This window comes from Cavia porcellus, unplaced genomic scaffold (genome assembly GCF_034190915.1).
Source record: "Cavia porcellus strain 051 isolate PalLab524CR breed Dunkin Hartley unplaced genomic scaffold, mCavPor4.1 scaffold_25, whole genome shotgun sequence".
In the NCBI taxonomy this organism is placed as follows: domain Eukaryota; kingdom Metazoa; phylum Chordata; class Mammalia; order Rodentia; family Caviidae; genus Cavia; species Cavia porcellus.
The window spans coordinates 37,731,997-37,753,955 of NW_026947508.1; the positions used below are offsets into that span (position 1 = coordinate 37,731,997).

Here is a 21,959-nt window from a genome sequence, read left to right on the forward strand (position 1 = left end):
AACCAGGGTACAGCCTATGAACAGCGAGCAGAGCTACAGCAGACTCAGTTCAGGGGGTCAGAAAAAGCAATATTTAATGCTAAAGAGTACTGCTCAGTCTAGGACACAGGCAAAAAAATGACTTCTGACATCAAGGATGTATTAAAATGACTCAGCCAGCGACAAAATGTAGTCCTTTAAAGCTGAATCAAGTATCAGTGTAGAACCTATTATCTAGATTATGGTACTGATTTAGAGGAACGTTGCTGAGGGAGGAGGGTACTTCACAAAGAGACCAGTGCACATCTGTGTAGCCATACGCCCCACAGGGCTGGACTGTCAGCGGGGAACTGAGTATGAAGATCACACAGGACAAAGGAAGCTATGGAACACAGTTCTTGGTGACCGGTGACATGTGGAAACAGATGAAGACAGTTGGGGGAGGCCGAGTGTACCACATGGAGAGAAGGTGAAGGGCCTTCAGCCTGCTAGGATATCACCACCTAGCCACCCTGTAATATGTCAGATGCCTGTGGTTGGTTAAAGACAGCCTTTCTCTTCAATCCTTCTCTTCTCCAGGGTCTTAGGAGGAGGAGGAGAGATGCTTTCAAAGATGAAGCTGAGGCTTCTGGCTTAGGTGCCTCAGACTTGGAAAAGAAACTAAGTGGGGTTCTGGGATCCAGGTACTGTGTGAATTGAGCTCAGTCTGGGGAGGCAGAAGCGGCAATGGACTACCAGTACCACTTACCGGGGTGGTGGAGCCAGGTGGGATGTAGAAGAGCGGCACACCACTCTTGGTGCTGTCCGGGAGCGTGAAATGCTCTGGCACTGAGGAGAACGACTGAAGGTGGGCTAACATCTGGTCTGTCTGGTTAATGCTGTAGAATGAAGGCCAAACCTGAACCACAACTTGGGTACAGTTGAGGGGAACCTCAGGGGACCATGGAACAGTGAACACAAGCTTGGTGCTTTTTCCAGCTTCACAAAGCTGTCCCTTCACAAACAAAAGGGACATCACTCATTGGGTGGTGACCTTACATACCTCTGCAGTGTGTTCCAAAAACGGCGGATAACATGGGTACGATATAAGGAGCGAATGGGTTGCCTCAGTGCACAAGACACATCATGCAAAATGTCATAGCCGCCTTCCATTGTAACTTCCACTCGTGTCCCTCGAGGGCCCTCAGGCTCCATGGGCCAGGGTGCCACAGCGACATATTCAATGCGCATGTTATGTTTCCACAGCAGCACCAACTTCACCTCCAGCTGGGACCCTCCTTAAGGGAAGCAGAAGGCCAGTGAGAAAAGGCAGAGGACTCCAGGCCTACGACTGCGTCTTAGCTATCCTCCATGCCCCAGCATAGAAGCTTAGGCTGTTCAGAGGCTCCAGGCATGGTTCCAGAGGTTTCAGTCCCAGAGCCTCACAACTACCTTAAACAGAAGTTGGTGGAATACTTGGAAAACCAAACCAAGTCAAGGACATCACTCCCCTCAGCAACTTCACTTAGGTAAAAGGAAATGAAAGTGGAAAACTACACTATAGAACTGAGCCCTGGAGGCAACCAAAAGCCATCAAGCTAACTCTCTTGTGATGACGCCCTTGTGCAATACACAACTGTCCTCTGTGTTCTTTATCAGGCATTCACCCACATATCTACCACTTCTCAGATATCTTTGACATGTGAGTGGGGCCTAAAGACAGTTACCTTTGGCCAATGTGACCTCTCGGATACTGTAGCCCTCTCTCAGCCGAACAGACACGGTGCTGACTAAGTCGGCTGGCACCTCCTTCTCCGTGTGCTTCTTTCGACGCAAGGCTAAGGCAGGGTTGCTGCTTGCAGAAACTAGGTGCTCATTAAACAGGCGGTGCTGAGAGCCTGGAGGACACATTTGTTTATTTATTTATTTTTTGTGTTTTGAGGCAGACTCTTGCTATGTAGTACATGCTTGAACTTGTAGTGATCCTCCTGTCTCACACTCCCAAATGCTGGAATTACAAGTGTGTACCACCATGTCTGGCAAAAGGACACATTTATAGAGGGAAAAGCCTATACTGAAATCACTGTGAGAGAACAATGCCCATGCAGTCAACCTCAGTCAGTTTTCAGTCCTTTAAGAGAGCCCAGGCTGTGTAATCTCTGGGCCCATTCTGTAAGCCCCTCCCCACACTCCCCAACCTCTCCACCCTCCCCGCTTCTCACCACAGTAATACTCAGGGTTCAGTGCTTCCCCGCTGCGCAGGAAGGAGTAGAGCAGAAAGGCCCGGTGGTAGACAGTCAAACCCACGCTGCCTGGCTCAGGCTCAGGACACGTGGACAGATAAGAGCCAAATGTCGCCATTGCGATGAACTTCATCAGTTCCACATTGGGCACGTGGCCGAAACTGCAGTCGTAAGAGTAAACTCCTCCCACCTGGAGAAATTGAGTGAGTGGAGACCCTGCTCCACCAGAGGCACAGGAGAGGAAGAACAGCAAGGAGACAGCCGGGGTGGCTGCACCCACTCCCTGAACACCATTCTCCAGGAAGAGGCCACTGCTGGGCACCTGTCCCTCCTTAAGCCTGTCTACCTGAGGTCCATCATCTTCTGCCCTTCCTCCCCAATACTGTGTATGCTTCTCTATATAAATATGTGTGGCAACAGAAGCAGCGGCTTCTTGTCATCCTAGAGACTTCAGTTTGTCTTTAACAAGGTGCTTTTCAAACTTGAGGATGCATCTATAGCCCCTGGAGTTTTGTTAAATTGTAGAGGTCTGGGGTGGAGATTGAGTCTGTATTGCAAGTGAGCTTTCTGGTGATTTCAATACTAAGACTATAGATCAGCAACTGGCAAATTACATATAACCTGGAGACCAAATCTAGCACATTGCCTAATTTTATCAATAAATTTCACTGGAACACAGCAACATCCATTCACCTTACACTGGTCTAGGGCTGCTTTTATGCTACCACACCACAGAAGAGCCAAGTGGTTGTAACAGATGAGGCCATAAAGCTTCAATACTTGCTAGCTGGCTTCTGTAGAAAATATCTATAGATGTGTTCTAGATGACTTATTTCCTAGCCACTCATTTATTTATTTGTTTTTGAGACAAGGTCTATTTAGTTCACATTGCTCTTCAATTCACAAAGATCCTCCTGCCTCAGCCTCTCAAATACTGGTATCATGGGCGTGTACCACCATGCCCAGCCCACCCAGCTCTTAACCTTTATCTCTATTCACACTAACCTACATGGTGGCCACACACTGGCTCTTAGCCTCACTTGGAAAGAATTCACTTTTGCAATCTCAAATTGCCACATTCCACAATACAGCATTAGCCCTATAGCTTCTTTCCATCTATTCTTTTATTTTTATTTATTTATTTATTTTTGCAGTAGTGGGGATTGAACTCACGACTTCGCACTTGCCAGGCAGGCACTTATGCCACTGAGCTAAATCCCCGGCCCACTCCACCTATTCTTAATGCTCCCTGTCAGGGTAGGTCTGCAAGGCCTTCAGGCTCTGCTCTCCATGTCTATCAGTACCTTTGTAACCCTTCTGAACTCAGCCTGGACCCTATACTCAAGCAACTTCACAAGCCCCACTCTTAACTTCCTGGCCTTCTTTACTTTTTCCACTCCTACTTCAAAAGCCCAACTAGAACCACAATCTCTATATATGTTCAACCAACCATAGCCAAATTGAGAAAAATATGTAGTTTGTAGGCTGATACCACATCAAAACAGGACAGCCCATCTAGCTGCTCCTCTGGCTGTCCTTTTTCCCAATGAGGACCTCCTTTCCTGATGGCATGTGCCATATGTTACTTGACAGAGGAATCAGAGCCCTTGGCACAATTTATTTACATCTTCACTTCTCCCCTCTAGGCTCAAAGAAACAACACTTAGCTGTTCTCAGAGAATCCCTCAATCTGTTTCTAGAGCTGGTGCCCTCCTGTCAATTTAGGGGCTTTTACTGCATCATACTTCTTTTCCATTCTCTTACTTTCAAACCCTTCTTCAGCATGGGCTCTCAGTATCATGCTTAAGCCTCTAGCTTGAACAACAAAACCAAACCAAACAGAACGAACACCCCTCCTTCCACACTCTACTTCCCTTTGGCCATAATTCTCCCTCTCATTCCCCACTTAACCCGAACCGCCAAATTTTTTGTGTCAACACTTATTTCTACTTCCTTCTCTTTTACCCGCTCTTCAATCCACATCAATCATTCCTTTCATCACCTAGTCATTGAAATGGCTCTGAGAGAACCTTGTGACCTCATAATCACAAAAGGCACTTTTCATTCCTTATTCTATTTGATCTTTTTGCTGTATCTGGCAATGTTAACTACTTTTTCCAAACCCTGACTTCTGACATTAAAATTTCTTAGTTTTTATGTGATTATTTCCCTTCTTGCCTTGTAGGGCCCTCTTTCGATGAAAGACCTTTAAACATTGGACCTCTGCAAGGTTCTTCAGGGACCTTTTTTCAATTACCATCTGCAGCCTGACAAACCTTAAATCTCTATCTCTCAACTACTGTTGTCTCCTGAGTATCAGGAACTGCAGATGCAAATAAAACTGCTATAAACAAGCAGACATTTATTACATAATTATACACTATGCCCTGTGCTTTAAATGTATCATCTGTATCCAGTAAGGTAGGTACTCTTATAATCTCCATTTACAATGAATCCAACCTATAGATAAAAATGTGCCCAAAATCACAGAGGCAGGATTCACCCTAGACATGATTAATCCACAGGCCTGAAGATCTTAACTGCTCTATTATGTCAAACCACAGGTACTTCAAACATAATGTGCACAAACCTGAATTCATCATCCTGTCATCCCTCTACTCCAACTGCTTCTCCTTCTGTTTGCTTAAGCCTGCCACCCACTTATCACTGATCATCCTTAACTTCTTTTTCCTTCTCATATGCTCACATGCCCTTCTGTCTTGCTGATCACAAGCCACACTTTATTTTCTTTCTCCTTCCCTATTTTTCCAGCATTTTGAAGATGGTGTATCACTATTTAGTCCTTTACCTCACTATAATAGCCTAAGTCTGCCTCAAACTCGCAGTGATTTTCCTGTCTCAGTCTCCGAAGTATTGATGCACCAACACATGAGGACATTTTCTTAATGTTTCTATGCCTAACTCCTCTGATCCTCTCATCAGGACAACTGCAATAGTTTCCGTGCCTCCACTCAGCAGTGAGAGCCATTTCTGTAACATAAACTTGAGACTTGCATCATCCATGGAATTCTGCTGAAACTCCTTAACACAGTAAAACTAGATTTTCACACTTTAGTATGGCTACCCTTCCAGGGTTGCTTCCATAGCTCTTGCCTCCTGTCCTATAGTTTATGAGTCAATTTAGCTGTAGGTCTCTAAATATGTTTTTTCTTCTCTTTGCTAATTGGAGCTGGGTTTTCTGACCCTTTCATCCAAAATGGCAACTTAAATAATGGTGTATATGAGACCAGACCTGACTCAGATTTCGAATTCCTCTGCTTCCTGTAACATATCTCTAATCCTAAGGAAAGGGAACAAAGATAAGAGGCCTCTCCCACCACTACCTGCTCTAAGCAGGACATTTTTCCTCCAGGTAATGATGTCACCAGCTTCACTTGAGATCTTGCCCACAAGAAAGTAACTGGCCATATCTGACTTTGTGAAACACTTCACTTCCTTCTTCCTGTAGAGTCCTCACCTGAACAAAGGAACAAGCTACAGTGCCACTGCGAAGCTGGTTCAGCAGTGTCTCACAGACAGCAACATCAGGAACACTGGTCACTCCATCTGTGATCACAATGACACCTGAAGTAGGAAACAAAAGACTCTGACTGAAGACACTGGCCCGGCCAAGGTTACAGGGAGAAACCAACTGAAAAGGCCTTGAACATTACAGTGCCCACCCACCAATGTGTTCTATAAGCCTCAAAACTTTTTCCTTTGCCCTCACCTTCCTATTTATTCCTTTTTATGGTACTGGGGGCTGAACCCAGAGGCTGCCACATTTCTAGTCAAACACTTTTATCGCACTATATCCCCAACATTTTTTGTTTAGCTTTTATTTTTTAAACACTTTGAGACAAGGTTTCACTAAGCTGTCTAGGCTGGCCTTGAACTTGTGATCCTCTTGCTTCAGCCTCCCAAGTAGCTGGGAGGCATGTGCCATCATGTCCAGGTTGCTTCTTCATCTTGATGCAAGATCACAGTCTCCCGAGGTGATGTCCTTGGAGCCTTACTTTTCCCCTATGGTTCCTAATGGTTAGCACAGCTGAAGGCACTTAAGATATATACTAGCCTACGGTCACATTTTGGGAAAGACTCCTTTCTCTGGGGCCCACTGTTCCCGGGGAACCTCTACTTTTGCCAATATTACGCCTTCCTGGATCTATTTCCCCATTCCCCAAAATATTTTTTCTACTGACCTGCACTAGAGTTTGAGGGCAATAACTGGAGCGCCAAGATGCCCTGACGAATCATACTGACCAGCCCAAGATCAGCTGTCACCATGGAGACTCCCACCTTCCGGCCCAGGGGCTCTCCCTCTGGGGACTGGTCTTCTGCCTGGTCCCAAATTACAGAAAACAGAATAGGAGAGATGGCATTGTTGCCCTGTCCATAGCAAAATTAGAATTTATTTTTTCTTCTCCTTGCACATGCTAGGCACATGCTCTACCTTTAAGCTATACCCCGTCCCCAAAACCAGAACATACAGCCCAGTACTGCCCAGGCCAGGTGCGCCAAGCCCTGCGAGGACCTCAACCCTCTTACTCTGTAACTAGGTTATGCTGTGCTCCAGTGAACCTTGGATGAGTAAGAAGCCAGCACCAGACAGGCATCAGGCTTTGCAAAGCCTTGAATTCCCCACTTTTTGCCAAGAAGGTCCCTTTCCCATATTTCCCATCACTGACCACAGGTCTGTAAGGAAAAGTGTACAGCAGTCCCCAGCCATTATGAAATAATTTATAATCAATCAAACTGTATACCAGTCATCAGGCACACAGAATTGTCATTTGTCTAGCCAAAATATTGGGACAGAGTATTCCAGTAGCTCTAAATGACTTTATTCCTGACTCACTACTAACTAGAGGTCAAAGCCACCCATGATCACTTTCTCAGACCCATGGGGGAAGAAGATTCAGGAGTGAAAACGAGCAAACAGCCTTCATATTTTCTCTCAGCAGGAATCTTTGGGGAAAGCATCTGAGTCACTGTACTTGGGTGGCGGGGCTGATCACGAGCATCCCCAGCATACCTGTTCTTGGCTCACTTTGTCCTGGCTCCTAGGCTTTTTCTGCCCTCCTTTTCCTCTCTAGTTGCCTATTCCTCTCTCTGTTCTCCATTCTCAGCTACTCTCTTTCTAAGTGGCTTCCATCTACTTTCTCTCTCACATACCTGGTTCTGGGGATCATACTGCTGCTGCAGCATGGTGGCCACCTTATCCTCAAAGAGGCAGAGCTGCTCGTACACCTGCTGCAGAAACACTTCCCGCTGGGAGGGGTCCAAAAGGCAGCCTTGTACCAGCACCTGAGAAAAGGAACGGAAAGGCTGCAACAGGGCGGTACCTGTCACTGCATCTCTGCTTTCTCCATGTATTTCCAGTTTCCATAGCTCCCTGTAGGTGATCCTGACTTCTGGGACTCCACAGCCAGTGCCTCCTTGATCTACTCTAATGGTCCTCAGCCCAGGTACACTGTGGTCCAGCTCAGGACCCTGGCCATTAGTCACTTTAATCCAGGGTCATAGTTTTCCTTTGCCTCTGGCCTCTGCCTTGGGCTTCCCCATCCTCCCACATGGGGGTGCTGTAAGACTTTTCAGGACCTCACCTATAAATAATTCTAACTCAGCTGACAAATCTTTGTTTTTATAACTTTTTTTTTTTGGTACTGAGGATCAAATTCATGACCTTGTGCTTACCAGTAACTCACATTTTAAAAATTATTTTTGATTTCTAAGTGTACTGCATACAGAAGCTATTGTAGATCTTTTCTATTTTTTTAAAGTTCAACAGCCTCCTCTTATTCCCCCAGTGAATGATCCCTGCTTTTCTTTACTCTTAGCAGACAAAAGTCAGGTCATTAAGAACTCCCAGTTGGCTGGGCATGGTGGCAAAAGCCTGTAATCCCAGCAGTTAGGAGGCTGAGCCAGGAGATCACTTGAGTTCAGGGCTACACAGCAGGTTCAAGCCCAGCCTGAACTATATTGTGAGGTCCCGTCTTCAAAACAAACAGACAGACTCTCAGCTTACCCTAACTGGAGGGTAGGGTATACCGGTCTCTCCACCTCTCTGAAAATCACCCTCCAGGCTCTGAAGAAAGGGTTTTCTTCTGGTATGACCATCTTTCCACCTTATCTTGAACCTTTTGTCCCTGTATCAGCATTCCCTTTCTCTCTGCACAGGCTCCTGTTCCATGCATACAGGCTTAATAATCTTATGGTAGCACTCAGAGTTTCACCCTTCTTTCTCTCTCAACATGTCCACTTTTCTCCCTGACCCCTGCCCTCCCACAGAATAATTTCTTTATTCTCTGCTGAGATACTATCCACTCTACAAGCATGAGAGAATACAAATGGAAACAGAGAAGTAGCAGAACTAGAGCCAGAATAAGATGAGAAAAATATTCATCTTATATTATTTAAAAGAATAAAATGTGGTACAACCCAACTGGCTAGAGAGTTGGCTAAATATAGCAAGATGAAATAGGATAGAATAGTACGTTGTCATTAAAAATTATGTTTTCAAAGACTATTTTGTGACATGTAATAATGCCTAATTTATTAAAAAGGATTTGAAGCCATGCAAAACTGTAATGTACTTGATGGTTCTCCTCTCTGAATGAAGGGAAAACGAGGAGGGAGAGCAACATACATTCACTAGACCACAAGGAAATTCCATGAAATGTTAACACTAGTTATTCCAGAGTATTAAATTATGCGTGTTTTGTGTTTTCTTTATTTTCTTTCTTTCTCTATTTTCTTTCTTTATTTAATTTTCATTACTAAGGGTTGAACACAAGGCCTTCACACTGGCCTACATCCCCAGACCTTTTTATTTTTATTTCAAGACAGAGTCTCATTAAGTCCCTAAATTATCTAATGGGGCTTACACTTGTGACCCTCCTGCATCAGCCTCTCAAATAACTGTGCAACAACACACCAGGCTTTTTCTCTACATTTCAATGGAGGTTTTAAGTAATACGTATTACAAATGAAATTTAATTTCTTCTTTTTTAGAGCAGTACGATACATCTTTTTTATTTTCTTAAATTTTACTAGTAATGTTTGCAGTACATATGATTACATTCCTCCTAGGGGAGTTGGCAGGACGTATTTTGAAGGAATTACAAGAAAACGTGGGGGTCAGAGCTGACAAATCACCCTGGGGGGTTAATGTAAGGAAATCTGTTCTTTCCTTACAGTTGCTGTCCTAGTTTGGGCCTCATCTATCTCCGCGGTACAATACTCGGCTTGCTCTTCCCACATCGAGACTTTGTTTTCCAACCCATCTTCCACTCTGGCCACAAATAAGTGTGATCTGCCTTGTGTACAAATCTCATCCTGTTACTGTCCACTCAAAACTTTCAGTGCTGTCCTACTACCTATGGCACACAGTTTTGTTTTGTTTTTTGTCTTTTTGAGACAGTCTCACTGTGTACTTCAGGCTGGCCTTGAGCTCATTTTGTAGCCCTAACTAGTCCTGAATTTGCAACAGTGCTCCTGTCTCAGCCTCCTGAGTGCAGGGATCATAGGCGTGTACCACCATATCCAGCTTGGCACAGAGTTTTAAAAACTAACATTTTGCATGTTTTCTAAGTGCCAGGCACTCTTCTAAGTGTTTGACAGGTATTAATTCAATCACCATTTAATACAGGTACTGTTAATAGCCAATTAAAAACAAAACAAAACAAAACAAGATCCAGGTACACAGAGTGAGGTTCAAGTAACTTGCATAAGGGCACACAGCCAGCATGCAGCATACCTGCCTAAGGGCATGCTGCCAGGAGGCAAACACAGGCAAAGATCCAGGGCTATTAACTATCATACTGAACTCCTCTATAAAATATAGGACAAACTTCTAGCATGACATTTAGCCTTTTGAAACTGCCTCCCACTTATGTCTCCAGTCTTCTGTTTACTACAGTCTTCTATATTCACACTTGACTCTTGACAAAATTGAATAGTATGCACCAGCCTAAAACACCTGTAATTAAGGCACAGGCTTTTTGCTGGTGCCTGTTTGGAGAGGTCATTTATTCATCAACGGATGGTTAACCTCAATTCTTTCTTCGTGACTCAGTTCAAATGCTGCTTCCCCTAAAAGACTACCCTGTTGCTGTCCCAGGTTTGGTTGGATGTTTCCTCTTGGTGGTCCCACAGTGTCCAAGTCAAACTCATCGGTGCTCTTGTCACATTCTACAGAAATTACCTCCTTTAATATCAGTCTTCTGCTCTAAACTCTCAACTCCTCCCATCAGGATGGGCCAACGTCTGATTCATCTGTGTCTCTGGGACCTAGCTTTGCCCTGGCACAGATCAGGCTTCAGTCAGTGTCTGTGAAGTGGGACCAAGTTTTGAGTGATTACCTAACACTCAGGCTCTCCCCAAGTTCCTCCTCAGGACCTGCAGAACCTGGCCTCTGTCTGGGGATGTGGCCCACAACCACCAGGTTAACGGCTGCATGTAGAAAAGCACATTAAACTCAGGCAGAAGGCTGGCAGGCCCTGCCCTGGCACCTGGCATGCACCAACTGTAGTGCATGTGTTTTAGACCTTCAGCTGCTATTCCTGACATCCATCTCTTGAGAAAATGGGATGGCTAAAGTGACAGTACAGCCATCCAGGACAGTTTCAGGGCAAGCCCCTACCAATGAGTAGAAGGTATTTACAAGTAAATGAGGGGAAATTGGGCCAAGGTTTATCTAAACCCAAAACAGATATTCCAGTCAGACTTGGCCATTATTCAAAAGGAGTGTCTTGTGAGAGGCCACCTGGCTGGTAGATAAGCCCTGTGATTATCTATGTAGTCAACATTCCACTCAACAGTTCATAGGACCCTCAGAGGAAAAGATCTTCCTCTGTCCTATAAAGAAATGTTTAAAAAAAAAAAAAAGAAATTATGTTTAGGTATTTGTAATATTTCAAAGTCACAAAACCATTCCAAAGGATGTGCCCCTGAGAGTTGTGCAGGAGTCAACACATCGGAGACCATCTGCTAGAACTAAAGGAGGTGGGTAGGGAAAGGAGGAAACAGATGTCTAGGAATCAGAACCAAAGAGATCCACAGGAGGGGTGGAAGGGCATTTGTTCAGTCAGAGTCGACTGACCTAGAGTGTATAGGGAGGTTCCTTAGAACTGAGGAACGGGGTCTTTCCAAGGGGAGAGTGGCTCGTGGGAACGACTAGGAAACAAATCCAAGAAGCTAGCACATCTGGGAACTCAGGTACAGAAAGAAGTGACAGGCACAGGACTGGAAGGTAGACTGTCAGAAATTTCCAGGTAGGCCCAACCTTTTGGTTGGCCTCAGCCATATAAATTTTTTTTTCGTCTGAGGCAGGGTCTCACTATACAGCCCAGACTGGACTTAAAAGGCACAGCAATCATCCTGCCTCAGCCTCCTGAGTGCTGGGATTACAGGTGTGCACCACCATGTCCAGCTGCCTCAGTCATACTGACTGAAGAGGAATTATTTTGGGCTGCATATAAAATGCATAATATAGTTACTGCAGACAAGTTAACAAAACTTCTCTATTTTTTATATTTGTTATTATAACATTAAAAAAAGAAAAAGAGGGCAAGCAGCCTGTGGGCTGTAGGCTGAACACACCTGAAAGGATACAACCTTGGAGAGAGACACTACCTGGTGGGACTGGAGGCCAATAATCGAGGAGTAGGCCTGGATAGTCACATAGATCTCAGGCTGGAAGTCGATGCAAGATCCAGGCACTCGGAAGGGCCGAAGCAGCCCACCTAGGCAGCGGGACAGCGCATGGAATACTTCATCAAACAAGATCTCCCCGGTGGAATCATCCTGAAGGCAATGTGGATAAAGAGGTTTCAAAGGTGTCTAAAGACAGTCCCCAAGCAAAGTGCCCAAACAAGCAACTTCCATGGGTCAGCATAAGTCTTGTCTTATGACTGATTACATGATCAAATACACTGCCACAAATGGAATGGGATTCTCTCTGCAAGCGCGCCATTCCTTTGAAAGCCTGTCTTCTTCCCACAGTGGGGGCTGGGATCCATTTCTACCTTCCCCAGGCCTTGCTCTTTTCTCTCTCCCCACCCCATCCTGCTACCCACAGTCACCCTCTAATCACTTACCACAATGCTAGTAGATGGACTAAGGTCTAGCTCAATGACAAATCGATACTGCCAAGCCAGGAAGGTGACCCGTGTGGAAGGTACGAGGAGGAATGGCCTTGGGACCACTGGCTCATCTGGCTGCCACCCAGGAGGCAAGACACTGAGGACTTCCAACTCTTGCTCAGACTGAAGCTGACAATTAAGACGGAGCAAAAAAGGAAAGGGTCAAGAATGAGCCATCACTTTCTTTCCTGAGTTCTCATTTGGCCACTTATTAGCTGGGAGGTTGTATAAAAGGCACTTACCTCTTTAAGCCTCAGTGCCCTCATTTGTAAAATGGAACTACTCCTAACACCAATCTAAAGTGCTGTTGCATAGATTGAGAGAAGTCATGCAGATGAAGTGCTCCCTGGCCCTGCATTCTACATCCAAAGTAACCAACCACAGGCTCCACTTCCCATAAAACTACCACACACTCTTTGTTTGCCCCATTATCTGGGAAAAGAACGAAACTAATTTCCTTGGCAAAGCATTCTGTAGGCAAAGCTGCTTGTCCTTTGGGACTTAGAGCCCATCTCTGCTCTTCCTAGGCCTCACCAGCAATTCCTGAGGTGTGGCCTGCACAGTGTGATGCAGGTGATTGAGGAACCAGGCCAGGCGAACATTTCGGGAGATTCGATAGTCCTTTTTCATCAAGAGGAACACCTGCCCAGCTTCTTCCACCTGCGTCAGAGACATTTGTACAGTACCGAGAAAAGAAAAAAAAAAGAAAAAAGGTACTGAGTTTCCAGGAGATGCAGCTCCTATGCAAGTGAGAGGCAAGCAGCAGAAGTGAAGTCTATTCTGACCACCATGCAAAGCACTCCTAGCCAGTCATTCTTAGCTTTCTGTTCTCATTCCCTTTACCCAGACTTCAACAGATACATGACCTTCCCTCATTGTTTCCACAAATGTTTATGTGAGCTTTTGCTATCAACTATCAACTTTTGTTTTTGAGACAGGGACTCCCTATGTAGTTTAGGTTAGTTTTGAACTTACTATGTAGCCCAAACTGGCCTTGAACTCCTGCTCTGGCCTCAGCATCTTAAGTACTAGGATTACAGGCATGTACAATCACACCCAGCTCAACTAGCAACTCTTCTCTTTTTTTTGTGTACCAGGGATCAAACTCGTTCGTGACCTTGTGTTTGCCAGGCAGGCACTTTATGCCATTGAGCTAAATTCTTGACCTTCAATTAGCAACTCTTAAAGGTAGGTGCTATGTTTGCTTTATTTTTGGTGCCCTTGTACTTGGCAAATGGATTCAAATATGATATCCATTATGTGATGCCCTAATACGTCACCCTGTATGCCAGACAGTAGCTTTAAAATTTTTTTTAATTTTCTATTTTTAATTAGGGACTGAACTCAGGGCCTTCACTTAGAGCTACATTCCCAGCCTGCTTCTGAGATGGAATCTCACTAAATTCTCCATGCTGGGCTCAAACTTGGAATCCTCTTGCCTCAGCCTCTCAGACTGCTGGGATTACAGGCACATGCCACCATGATTGGCTCTCCTAAGTCTTGACTATGGCAGGCACTAAAAAAACTGTCAGAGTGAATAGAAAGCCTCCTAAGTAAACACTCCAAAACCAAACCTCTGTGGGTCAGTCTCTACTCGCTAACCTCTCAGTTGTCACCACCCTAATTTCTGTCCTGTATCGCCTCATACGTTGTCCCTGCAACAATGTTCTAACAAGCATTAATCCCTTGTCTTTCCACTACACAAACTTACCAAAGCTTGACTTGGGACGAATGTGACAGGCTCTTTTGTTTATACATATAAAATATGGCAGGTATGCTCTGATAGGAAAAAACCTGACATACTGCCAGCAGTGCCAATTCTCGCAGTCCTTTACCAGTCCACTGACTTCTACCTGATCAGCAGTCTTTTCAGATCCCCACCAGAGGTTTTCCTGTCTTCCAACTCCTGTACACCCCCCGGCCCCGCAGATAAATTTGCCATTGTTCCCAGAAGAAATCATCAACTAGCCTGAGCCTCCCAATGTCTTGCTTCCTTTACTCTTGTTATTCCAGACAAATTACACATTTCTCCTACGTCCCTGACTGGTGGTGTGGAGGGGAAGGATACCAGCTAAAAGAACTGAAGAGAGAGGGTAGTAGAAGAGAAATGAATAGAAGTTAATAATTGTTGAGAAATATGATGTTGAAAAGAAGTAGAAAAAAACCTGTTTTTCTAAAGCAGGGAAATATACAGAGAAGATATTGAAAAAGGTCCCAAGAAGCAGTAAGAAAGGGTACCCGAAGAAGAGTGTGGACAGCAGAAAGGCAATGGCCCAGGATGCAGAAAAATTTTTCTTCTCCAAGATAAAAGGCAAGCATAAAATAAAACCAGAAACAGATACTAGAAAAAGACAAAGATGGCAAAAAAGAGAAACTCACATCAATAGACCATTTAAGATATATTCAACAGTACTCTGTGGAGGTGAAGTGCAAAAATATCAGACTCATAGCCTGGACTTGAATCTCAATTCCACCGCTTACTAGCTGTGAGACTGTGGAAAAGGCATATTCTTTATAAGCCGCAGTATCTTCATTTGTAAAATGGAAATGATCCAAATACCAATGTAAAGTGCTGTTACGTGGATTCAGGGAAATCATGCAGATGAAGTGCTCAGTGCAGTGCCTGGTACTTAGTAAAAGCAAATAAAAGCTAATTACTATAGACTATCATCAGGTGCTATACTAGGTCTTTAAATAGGCAAGTTTGTTCAGTCTTCATGGGAAAACATGTAGCAGAAAATTCAAGTCCAAAAAAGGCAACTAAGTACTAAGTAGTAGGTATAGGGATCAGAAATCAAACCAAAGCCTGATGAGCCTATCAAATGACAAGAAAAACTCATCTACTGCAAGTGACAAAGGGCTAAAAGTTGGAGCTTTTTTTATCCATTTCTCTTTTTTAAAAAAAAATTTTTTTTTTTTGTCTTTTTCCTTTTTATTGGTACCGGGGATCGAACTCACTACTGCCTGCTTGCAAGGCAGGTGCTTACGCCACTGAGCTAAACCTCCAGCCCCTATCCATTTCTCTCTTAAGAGCAGGAAAAAATAAAACAAGACTTGAAACAGTGACAAAAAGGTACATGGTAGGGTAAGAAGCAGAAAGGGTGCTTTGACAAAATTAGGGAGCTAAAAAAACAACTTAAATATTGGTACGATATGACTCTACACATTATTTTCTGTGGTCTCTATAATATCTAAAACCACACTTTGGGAATACTATTCTACTATCCTGTTTTATACTGTGCTAAAGTAGGCTCTGGCTAAGACTTTAGGTTTTATTTTAAGAGTAAGGTCAAAATACTGCAGGGTTTCAGCAAGACAGTAATAGTATGGTCTGCATTCTTAAAAAAAAATTATTTTTCTTTTCTGGCTAAGTGATTAGAACGGCCCTCTGAGGAGCTGGGGATTTAGCTCAGTGGCGTAAGTGCCTGCTGGCAAGTGTAAGGTCATGAATTCAACCCCAGTAAAAAGAAAGGCCCCCTGAGAACCAGAAGGGATAACAATGGTCTAGGTCAGAACTACTCAACATTGCCATTCTGTGAACTTTTTGAAACTGGTTCCCAGTTAAATGAGCAGTTGTGCTAATAGACAAAGCCACCATTGCCTTTCATTGAGAAAGTCTTCTTAGGGGGAAAAATAAAAGTGAGCTGAATTAAACAGTGAGTTTAGCTGGATTTTAAGAGGTCATCAGGATAGAAGAGACCAGAACTAGGCAAGCTCTCAAGGTTACAATGGAAAGCAAAAATACTCATTCCTAGTTCATAAAATTTACCTTATAATGGAGGACAAGTGAAATAATCACTCTAATTGGTGAATTACTACAAAATGGGTAACACTCCAAAGGATAAGAATATGTCTCTATGACAGCAAGTAACAAAGTCTGACCGAGCTTAGGAATACTGAAGACTAAGCAGGATTATTACTAAGTGAGCAAGGAAAAGCGGTAGCCCCAGGGGAAGGAGGGCAGAGACAAGCACTATGCTTTCTTCAGATAATTAGTTAGCAGGGGCTGAATTTCACTACTGTTAGAGCTTCCTTTTCAGTACCATACCTTGGTATTGTGAATGACAGACTGACTGATTTGTCCAAGGCTAAACTGATGTCCAGAACATTGTTCAGTTCTTACAGAATCTACATTTTTTTTTTTTTTTTTTTGTCTTTTTCCTTTTTATCGGTACCGGGGATCGAACTCACGACTGCCTGCTTCCAAGGCAGGCGCTTATGCCGCTGAGCTAAATCCTCAGCCCCAGAATCTACATTTTTGAATCAAGGAACATCTGCCTACCTTCCTTATAACATTTTCCCTGATATGTGATCCTTCAAAGTTGACAACTACATTTCCAAAGCCTCCTAAGTTCTCTTCGCATTCAAGATGCACTTGATGAAAGCCAGAAAACTTAATGATTTAAGTGGCTAGAATAGTGTTTTTCGAAGTAGGATAAAAAAAAAAAATAGTTGCATCAGTCACATCAGAATTACTTGGGATGTTAGTTAAAACGTGCTCTGGATTTTCTGGCACCACCACAGTCCAAATAAACGAGAGCGACAGAGCTCAGTGATCTACATTTAAACAAGCTCAAGGGATTCCTCCATATTACTGTTTAAGAACTACTGTTGAATTTGTTGTTTTCTCAGTATCCACATTCATACAGAGCTTTAAACCCCTCGAGTCTAAAATAAGTTATTCTTGGAGTACTTGAACAAAAGAAAAAGTCTGCTTTGAATCCAGAGATTCAAATCTTGCCTATTACTTTTTATCTAGATGCTTGACATTAGGTTGCTTAAATTTTCCAGGCCTCAATTTCTTCCTCGATAATATGGATAAGAGTATCTTCCAATGGATGCTACTGCAGTTAAACAGTCAAGTAGCAACAATACTACAGGAAGGCTATCATTCTTTAGAATGTTTATTGAGGCCTACCTACCATTTATACCAAGACAAATAAATCATTACCAGGCACTGTGTTGCACACCAGCAGAATCCAATAATTTGTTTTCTGGGTTTTGGATCTGCCCCTTTAAGGTCAACATTATGTTTTGAGCTTTCTCTAACCTATGTGGTTTTCTGTTAACCTATCCCCACTAAATAACAGACCCCTGCCATCTTCCTGAACTATCCTAAGTCTCCTTACCACTATACTTACACCAAAGTCCTAATCCTCTAGCCTGGCCTCAAGCTGAATCTTCTCCAGCTTTAATTTTTGCCAATCCCCTGTCACCAGTCAGGTAAGAGCATACACTCTGGTGTTAGGGCACCTAGGACCAAATGATGGTTCTGCTGCTTATTAGGTACATGACTTTGGTGCAGACTTAACCTGTGCCTTGGTTCTAACTGGTGAATAGGGATAATAGCAGTGCTTGTTTCATGAAGATTTTAAATGTCATTTCAGAGACTTCCTGAATCACACCAGCCCTCAGGCTCTGAATGAAGTAGGATAAATACCATGATTAAACACTCTTAAATATCCTATTCATTTCTTTGCAGCACTATCATAATTCAATGTTTATCACAAAGATGAGGATCATGTCTGTCTTAACACTGGTTTGTCATGGTGTTTATAGTTAGCACAGTTCTGGGTCCACAGTAGCATTCATAAAATTTCTTAAGTAACTGATGTCTACTAATTTTGTAAATCTAAGTCTACCCAACTTTTTTCTCAAGGATTTTTGGGAAGTGGTACTGGAGATTGAACCCAGGGGATCCCTATCACTAAACTACATCCCAAATCTTTTTACTTTTTATTTTGGGACAAGTCTTGCTGAGTTGCCCAGCCTGGATCTGAACTTGTAATCCGCCTGCCTCAGCCTCCTAAATAGCTGAGACTATAACAAGCATGTGCTACTACTCTCTCTTAGGATCATAACATCTGAAAGCTACTTTTCTATGTCCAGGGACAGAACTATGCTCACTTTTGTTGAGATAAAATTTTTAGAAATACAAGTCAAGAACAAGTATAGGTTACAGATGTAACTCAGTGGTAGACTGCCTGCCTAGCATGGGAAAGACCCTGGGTTTGATCCCTGGCACTGACAGAAAAAAACAAAACAGGCAAATGTTTAACTTCCAGTTGTCATTTTTTACCTTTTTTTTTGAGACAGAGTCTTGCTATGCAGCTTAGACTGGCCTTGAACTCATTTTGTAGCCCAGGCTAGTCTCAAACTCACAGCAATCCTCCTGCTTCAGCCTCCCAAATGCTGGGACTACAGGTGTGCACTGCCACACCCGGCCATTTTTCATTTCTTTACATGACCATTAAAAATGAAAATTAGCTATGTATATAACTTATGGAAGATTCATATAGGATAATATTTTATTCATTTTTGGGGGGGAATATGGAATGTTTCACAAATTTATGTGTCATCCTTGCACGGGGGCCATGCTAATCTTCTCTGAAGTGTTCCAATTTTAGTATACGTGCTGCCAAAGTACTTCATTCACTTTTTGAGACAAGGTCTCACTATGTAGTTCAGGTTGGCCTTGAACTATGTAGCCCAAGATGGCTTTAAACTGTGAATGATCTTCCTGCCTAACCTCTCAAGTGCTGGGATGACAGATACGTGCCACCATGCCCACTACAGTATTTTTTTTTTCTTTTGTACCGGGAATCAAACTCTTGACCTTGCACTTGCCAGGCAGACGCTTATGCCAGTGAGCTAAGTCCCTGGCTCTACCCACTACAGTATTATTAAGATCATTTGCCTAAAAGGTATATTGTATTTCCCCAAAATACCCTCAATGTCTTCTCATTTTAATCCATACAGAAACATAACCCAAATTGTTCATAGTTTTTCTCAATATTGATTTTTCTGAAGCACTGGCTATTCCATAATCCTTGTGAACATGTCTAATGCTTTTAAATAGGGTAGTTTTCTAAAAATGACCATATTCTATGTTGGGTGTCATTATACCAAATCCTAATGAAGTGGACATTTGTTATCTTGTGGCTACCTTATTTATATTATAAACATTATGGTTAAGAAAGTGAATTTGTCGGAGCTGGGGCAGGAGGACTGAAAGTTTGAGGCCAGCCTGGGTTACCTTATATAGTGAGTTTAAGGCCAGTCTGGGGTATATAGTGAGACTCTGGCACAAAGGACAAACAAACAAACAAACAAACAGAGCCAGACCATTTGTTTTGGATTCCTAGTCCTAACAGTTAGTATCTGTAACTTTTTGTGTGTGTGATACTAGACGGCATTCACATTGAGTTACCTTTTAAAAAAATAATTGTTATGGTGAGACAGGAGTACCATAAGTTTAAGGTCAGCCCACATTTAGTGGAACTCTTGTCTCAAAAGACCGAAAAAAAAAAAAATTCTTTTTTTTTTTTTTTTGGCAAATGGGAAGGACAACAAAAGATGGAGGGAAGCAGGAAGGAGCAAAGTAGAAGAGAACATAAAGAGAATTAAAATTTACTATGTACAGTATCAATTTTTCAAGATGAATATAATTTGAGTTGAATCCTTGGTACAAAAAAAAAAAAAGATGAATGTAATTATCCTGGCTGGATACATGTACCAATAAAGTAAAAATTTAGGGCCAGGAATATAGCTCAGTATTGCACCTGCCTGGCAAGCACAAGGTCCTGAGTTTGATTTCTGGTTCAAAAAAAAAAAATTAAAAATAAATAAATGAAACAGCTGGGCATGGTGGCTCACCCCTATTATCCTAGCACTCAGGAGGCTGAGACATGATTGTTGCAAGTTTGAGACCAATTTAGGCTCCAAAGTGAACTCAAGACCAGCCTGAACTCATAGAAAGACCCTGTCTCAAAAAAAGACAAAACAAAAGAAAAAAAATTAAAGAAAAGATATGAATTCAGGGGGCTGGGGATTTAGCTCAGTGGCATAAGCACCTGCCCTGCAAGCAGGTGGTCATGAGTTCGATCCCTGGTGCCAATAAAAAAAAAAAAAAAAAAAATATGAATTCAAAGGTTTAGTAAATGTTTCAATAAATTATAGGAATGGCTCATTTGAAGTGCTAAAATAGATAAGACACTGATCAAATCCTATTACGTGGATATTCCTTTCCCATAAAGGAAATGCTACATGAACATGGAATTTCTGGAATTATCCTTTTTCCTTTACTCTGAGATATTCACTTGCCAGGGATATAGTATACACTTAACAAACATTAGCTTTTACTATCATTATTATTCCTGAGACTGGCAGTTATTTTTAACCAAGAATTGACAGTTTGGTTGATTGATGTAGGTCTTAGTATAATTCAGATTTCTTGAGTTTAAACCTATTTCATCCATTGTTACCCATTAAGTCCTTTACTCCAAAAATCACTACTTTATTTTATTTTATTTTTTGGTACCAGGGATCAAACTCATGACCTCGCGCAGGCCCTTGTGCCGTTAAACTTAATCCCTGAACTGAAATCAGTATTTTAAATACTTATATTCCAAATAGTATACACTTGCCATTGTTGCTAATAAAATTTATTATTCTAAAATAAATAATTTCTAAAAAAATTTTTGAGATAGCTATATAATTTTCTTAAAAGCTCTCTGTGCCTGAGTGTTCTTGATTGAAAATTAGGGATAGCAACGTGTTTATCTCATAGGTTGAGAGGACTGCTATCAGTATAGTATTTAGCATGCTTTCTCGCACGCAGCAAATAGCAAACAGTAATGACCACTATTTGGATTGATTTGCATATCCCTCACCCTTTCCAACTACCGGTACTTTCACTTATAATACTGGGCATCTCTATTCAAATCTGAGTTTTTGCTCAGATCTTCTAATTCCAAAATCCTACCATTTCCCAACTCAACAGTTCATAGGTAAAAGACTTCCTTGACTTCTCAATTTTCTTCTCTGTAACTGAGAATAAATATCATCCCCTCCCTTCCACAAGTCTAAATGACACAATCTATATAACGTCCCTTGCATGGTCCTTAGCGTTTAACAGAGACTTCATATCCCTTTCTAGGTTTAACACAGGTGATCTTCACAAGATAGTATATATAGCAAGTATTTAATAAAAAAGGAAATAGGATCTGGGAAGTTAAAACATGCCCATGGTTGCACAGATAGATAAAAAATGTTAGCGCCAATGTCGGAACGAGGTCTCCCTCCGATTCAAATACTTTTTTTCATGAAACCCAAGCTACTTTTCTAAAAGCATGAGCGCCGGAACTATATTAACGCACAATTTTTATTGCATTTCAGTGTTTGAAAAAAACACAGAAACCGGCAAGGTTAGTACCCTGTCGTGCTGTGCAATGAAACTGCAACAAGTAATCAAAACACAGGTTTGTTACTACCGCTATTATTCTATTAGTAAGTCAAAGGGTCGGCGACAAAGATGAAATTTCAGTAAACACGGCGAAGAATTTCTTCTCTAGGCTCTCAATGAATTTGCGGACCGTGAGGAAATCATTTCCACGGTCTGGCCTTCGGAGTCTGCCGGTCCCTGCAAAAGCTACGCGGGAGGACGCCACACCTGCCCTTCGGATCCTCCCCCTCGTGTGTCGGGGCCCAGCACTGCGCCCGCCAGCCCCTCACCTCCGGCTCCGGGCGCTCCGAGGCCATCATACAGCCCTCCCGCGCCGGCCGAGGCCAGAAACGGGACTTGCCACTCCTGACCTCTGACCTGGTTATCTCCGCG

General features: G+C 42.8%; 1 protein-coding gene and 1 non-coding gene across 4 annotated transcripts in view; both read right to left on the reverse strand.

The window, feature by feature from the left end:
* The window catches only part of Szt2 (SZT2 subunit of KICSTOR complex), a 51,009-nt gene extending 29,056 nt beyond the window's left edge, over positions 1-21,953 (reverse strand). Inside the window, exons 1-11 of one of the 3 annotated variants that reach the window (XM_005000219.4) lie at positions 21,857-21,953; positions 12,878-13,003; positions 12,299-12,472; positions 11,835-12,005; positions 7,374-7,505; positions 6,404-6,542; positions 5,680-5,786; positions 2,181-2,391; positions 1,686-1,856; positions 1,022-1,256; positions 728-857 (exon numbers count right to left, since the gene is read on the reverse strand). In XM_005000219.4, the coding sequence (XP_005000276.2) occupies positions 728-857; positions 1,022-1,256; positions 1,686-1,856; positions 2,181-2,391; positions 5,680-5,786; positions 6,404-6,542; positions 7,374-7,505; positions 11,835-12,005; positions 12,299-12,472; positions 12,878-13,003; positions 21,857-21,886 (1,626 nt within the window). In that variant the 5' untranslated portion in view covers positions 21,887-21,953. The remainder of the gene's footprint in view (positions 1-727; positions 858-1,021; positions 1,257-1,685; positions 1,857-2,180; positions 2,392-5,679; positions 5,787-6,403; positions 6,543-7,373; positions 7,506-11,834; positions 12,006-12,298; positions 12,473-12,877; positions 13,004-21,856) is intronic. The other 2 variants (XM_063236329.1, XM_063236330.1) reach the window with 2 other exon arrangements.
* Positions 18,668-18,770, reverse strand: LOC111754751 (U6 spliceosomal RNA). Its single transcript, XR_002789419.1, has one exon. It is a non-coding gene; the product is annotated as a U6 spliceosomal RNA (small nuclear RNA).
* Positions 21,954-21,959: the final 6 nt, after the last annotated feature.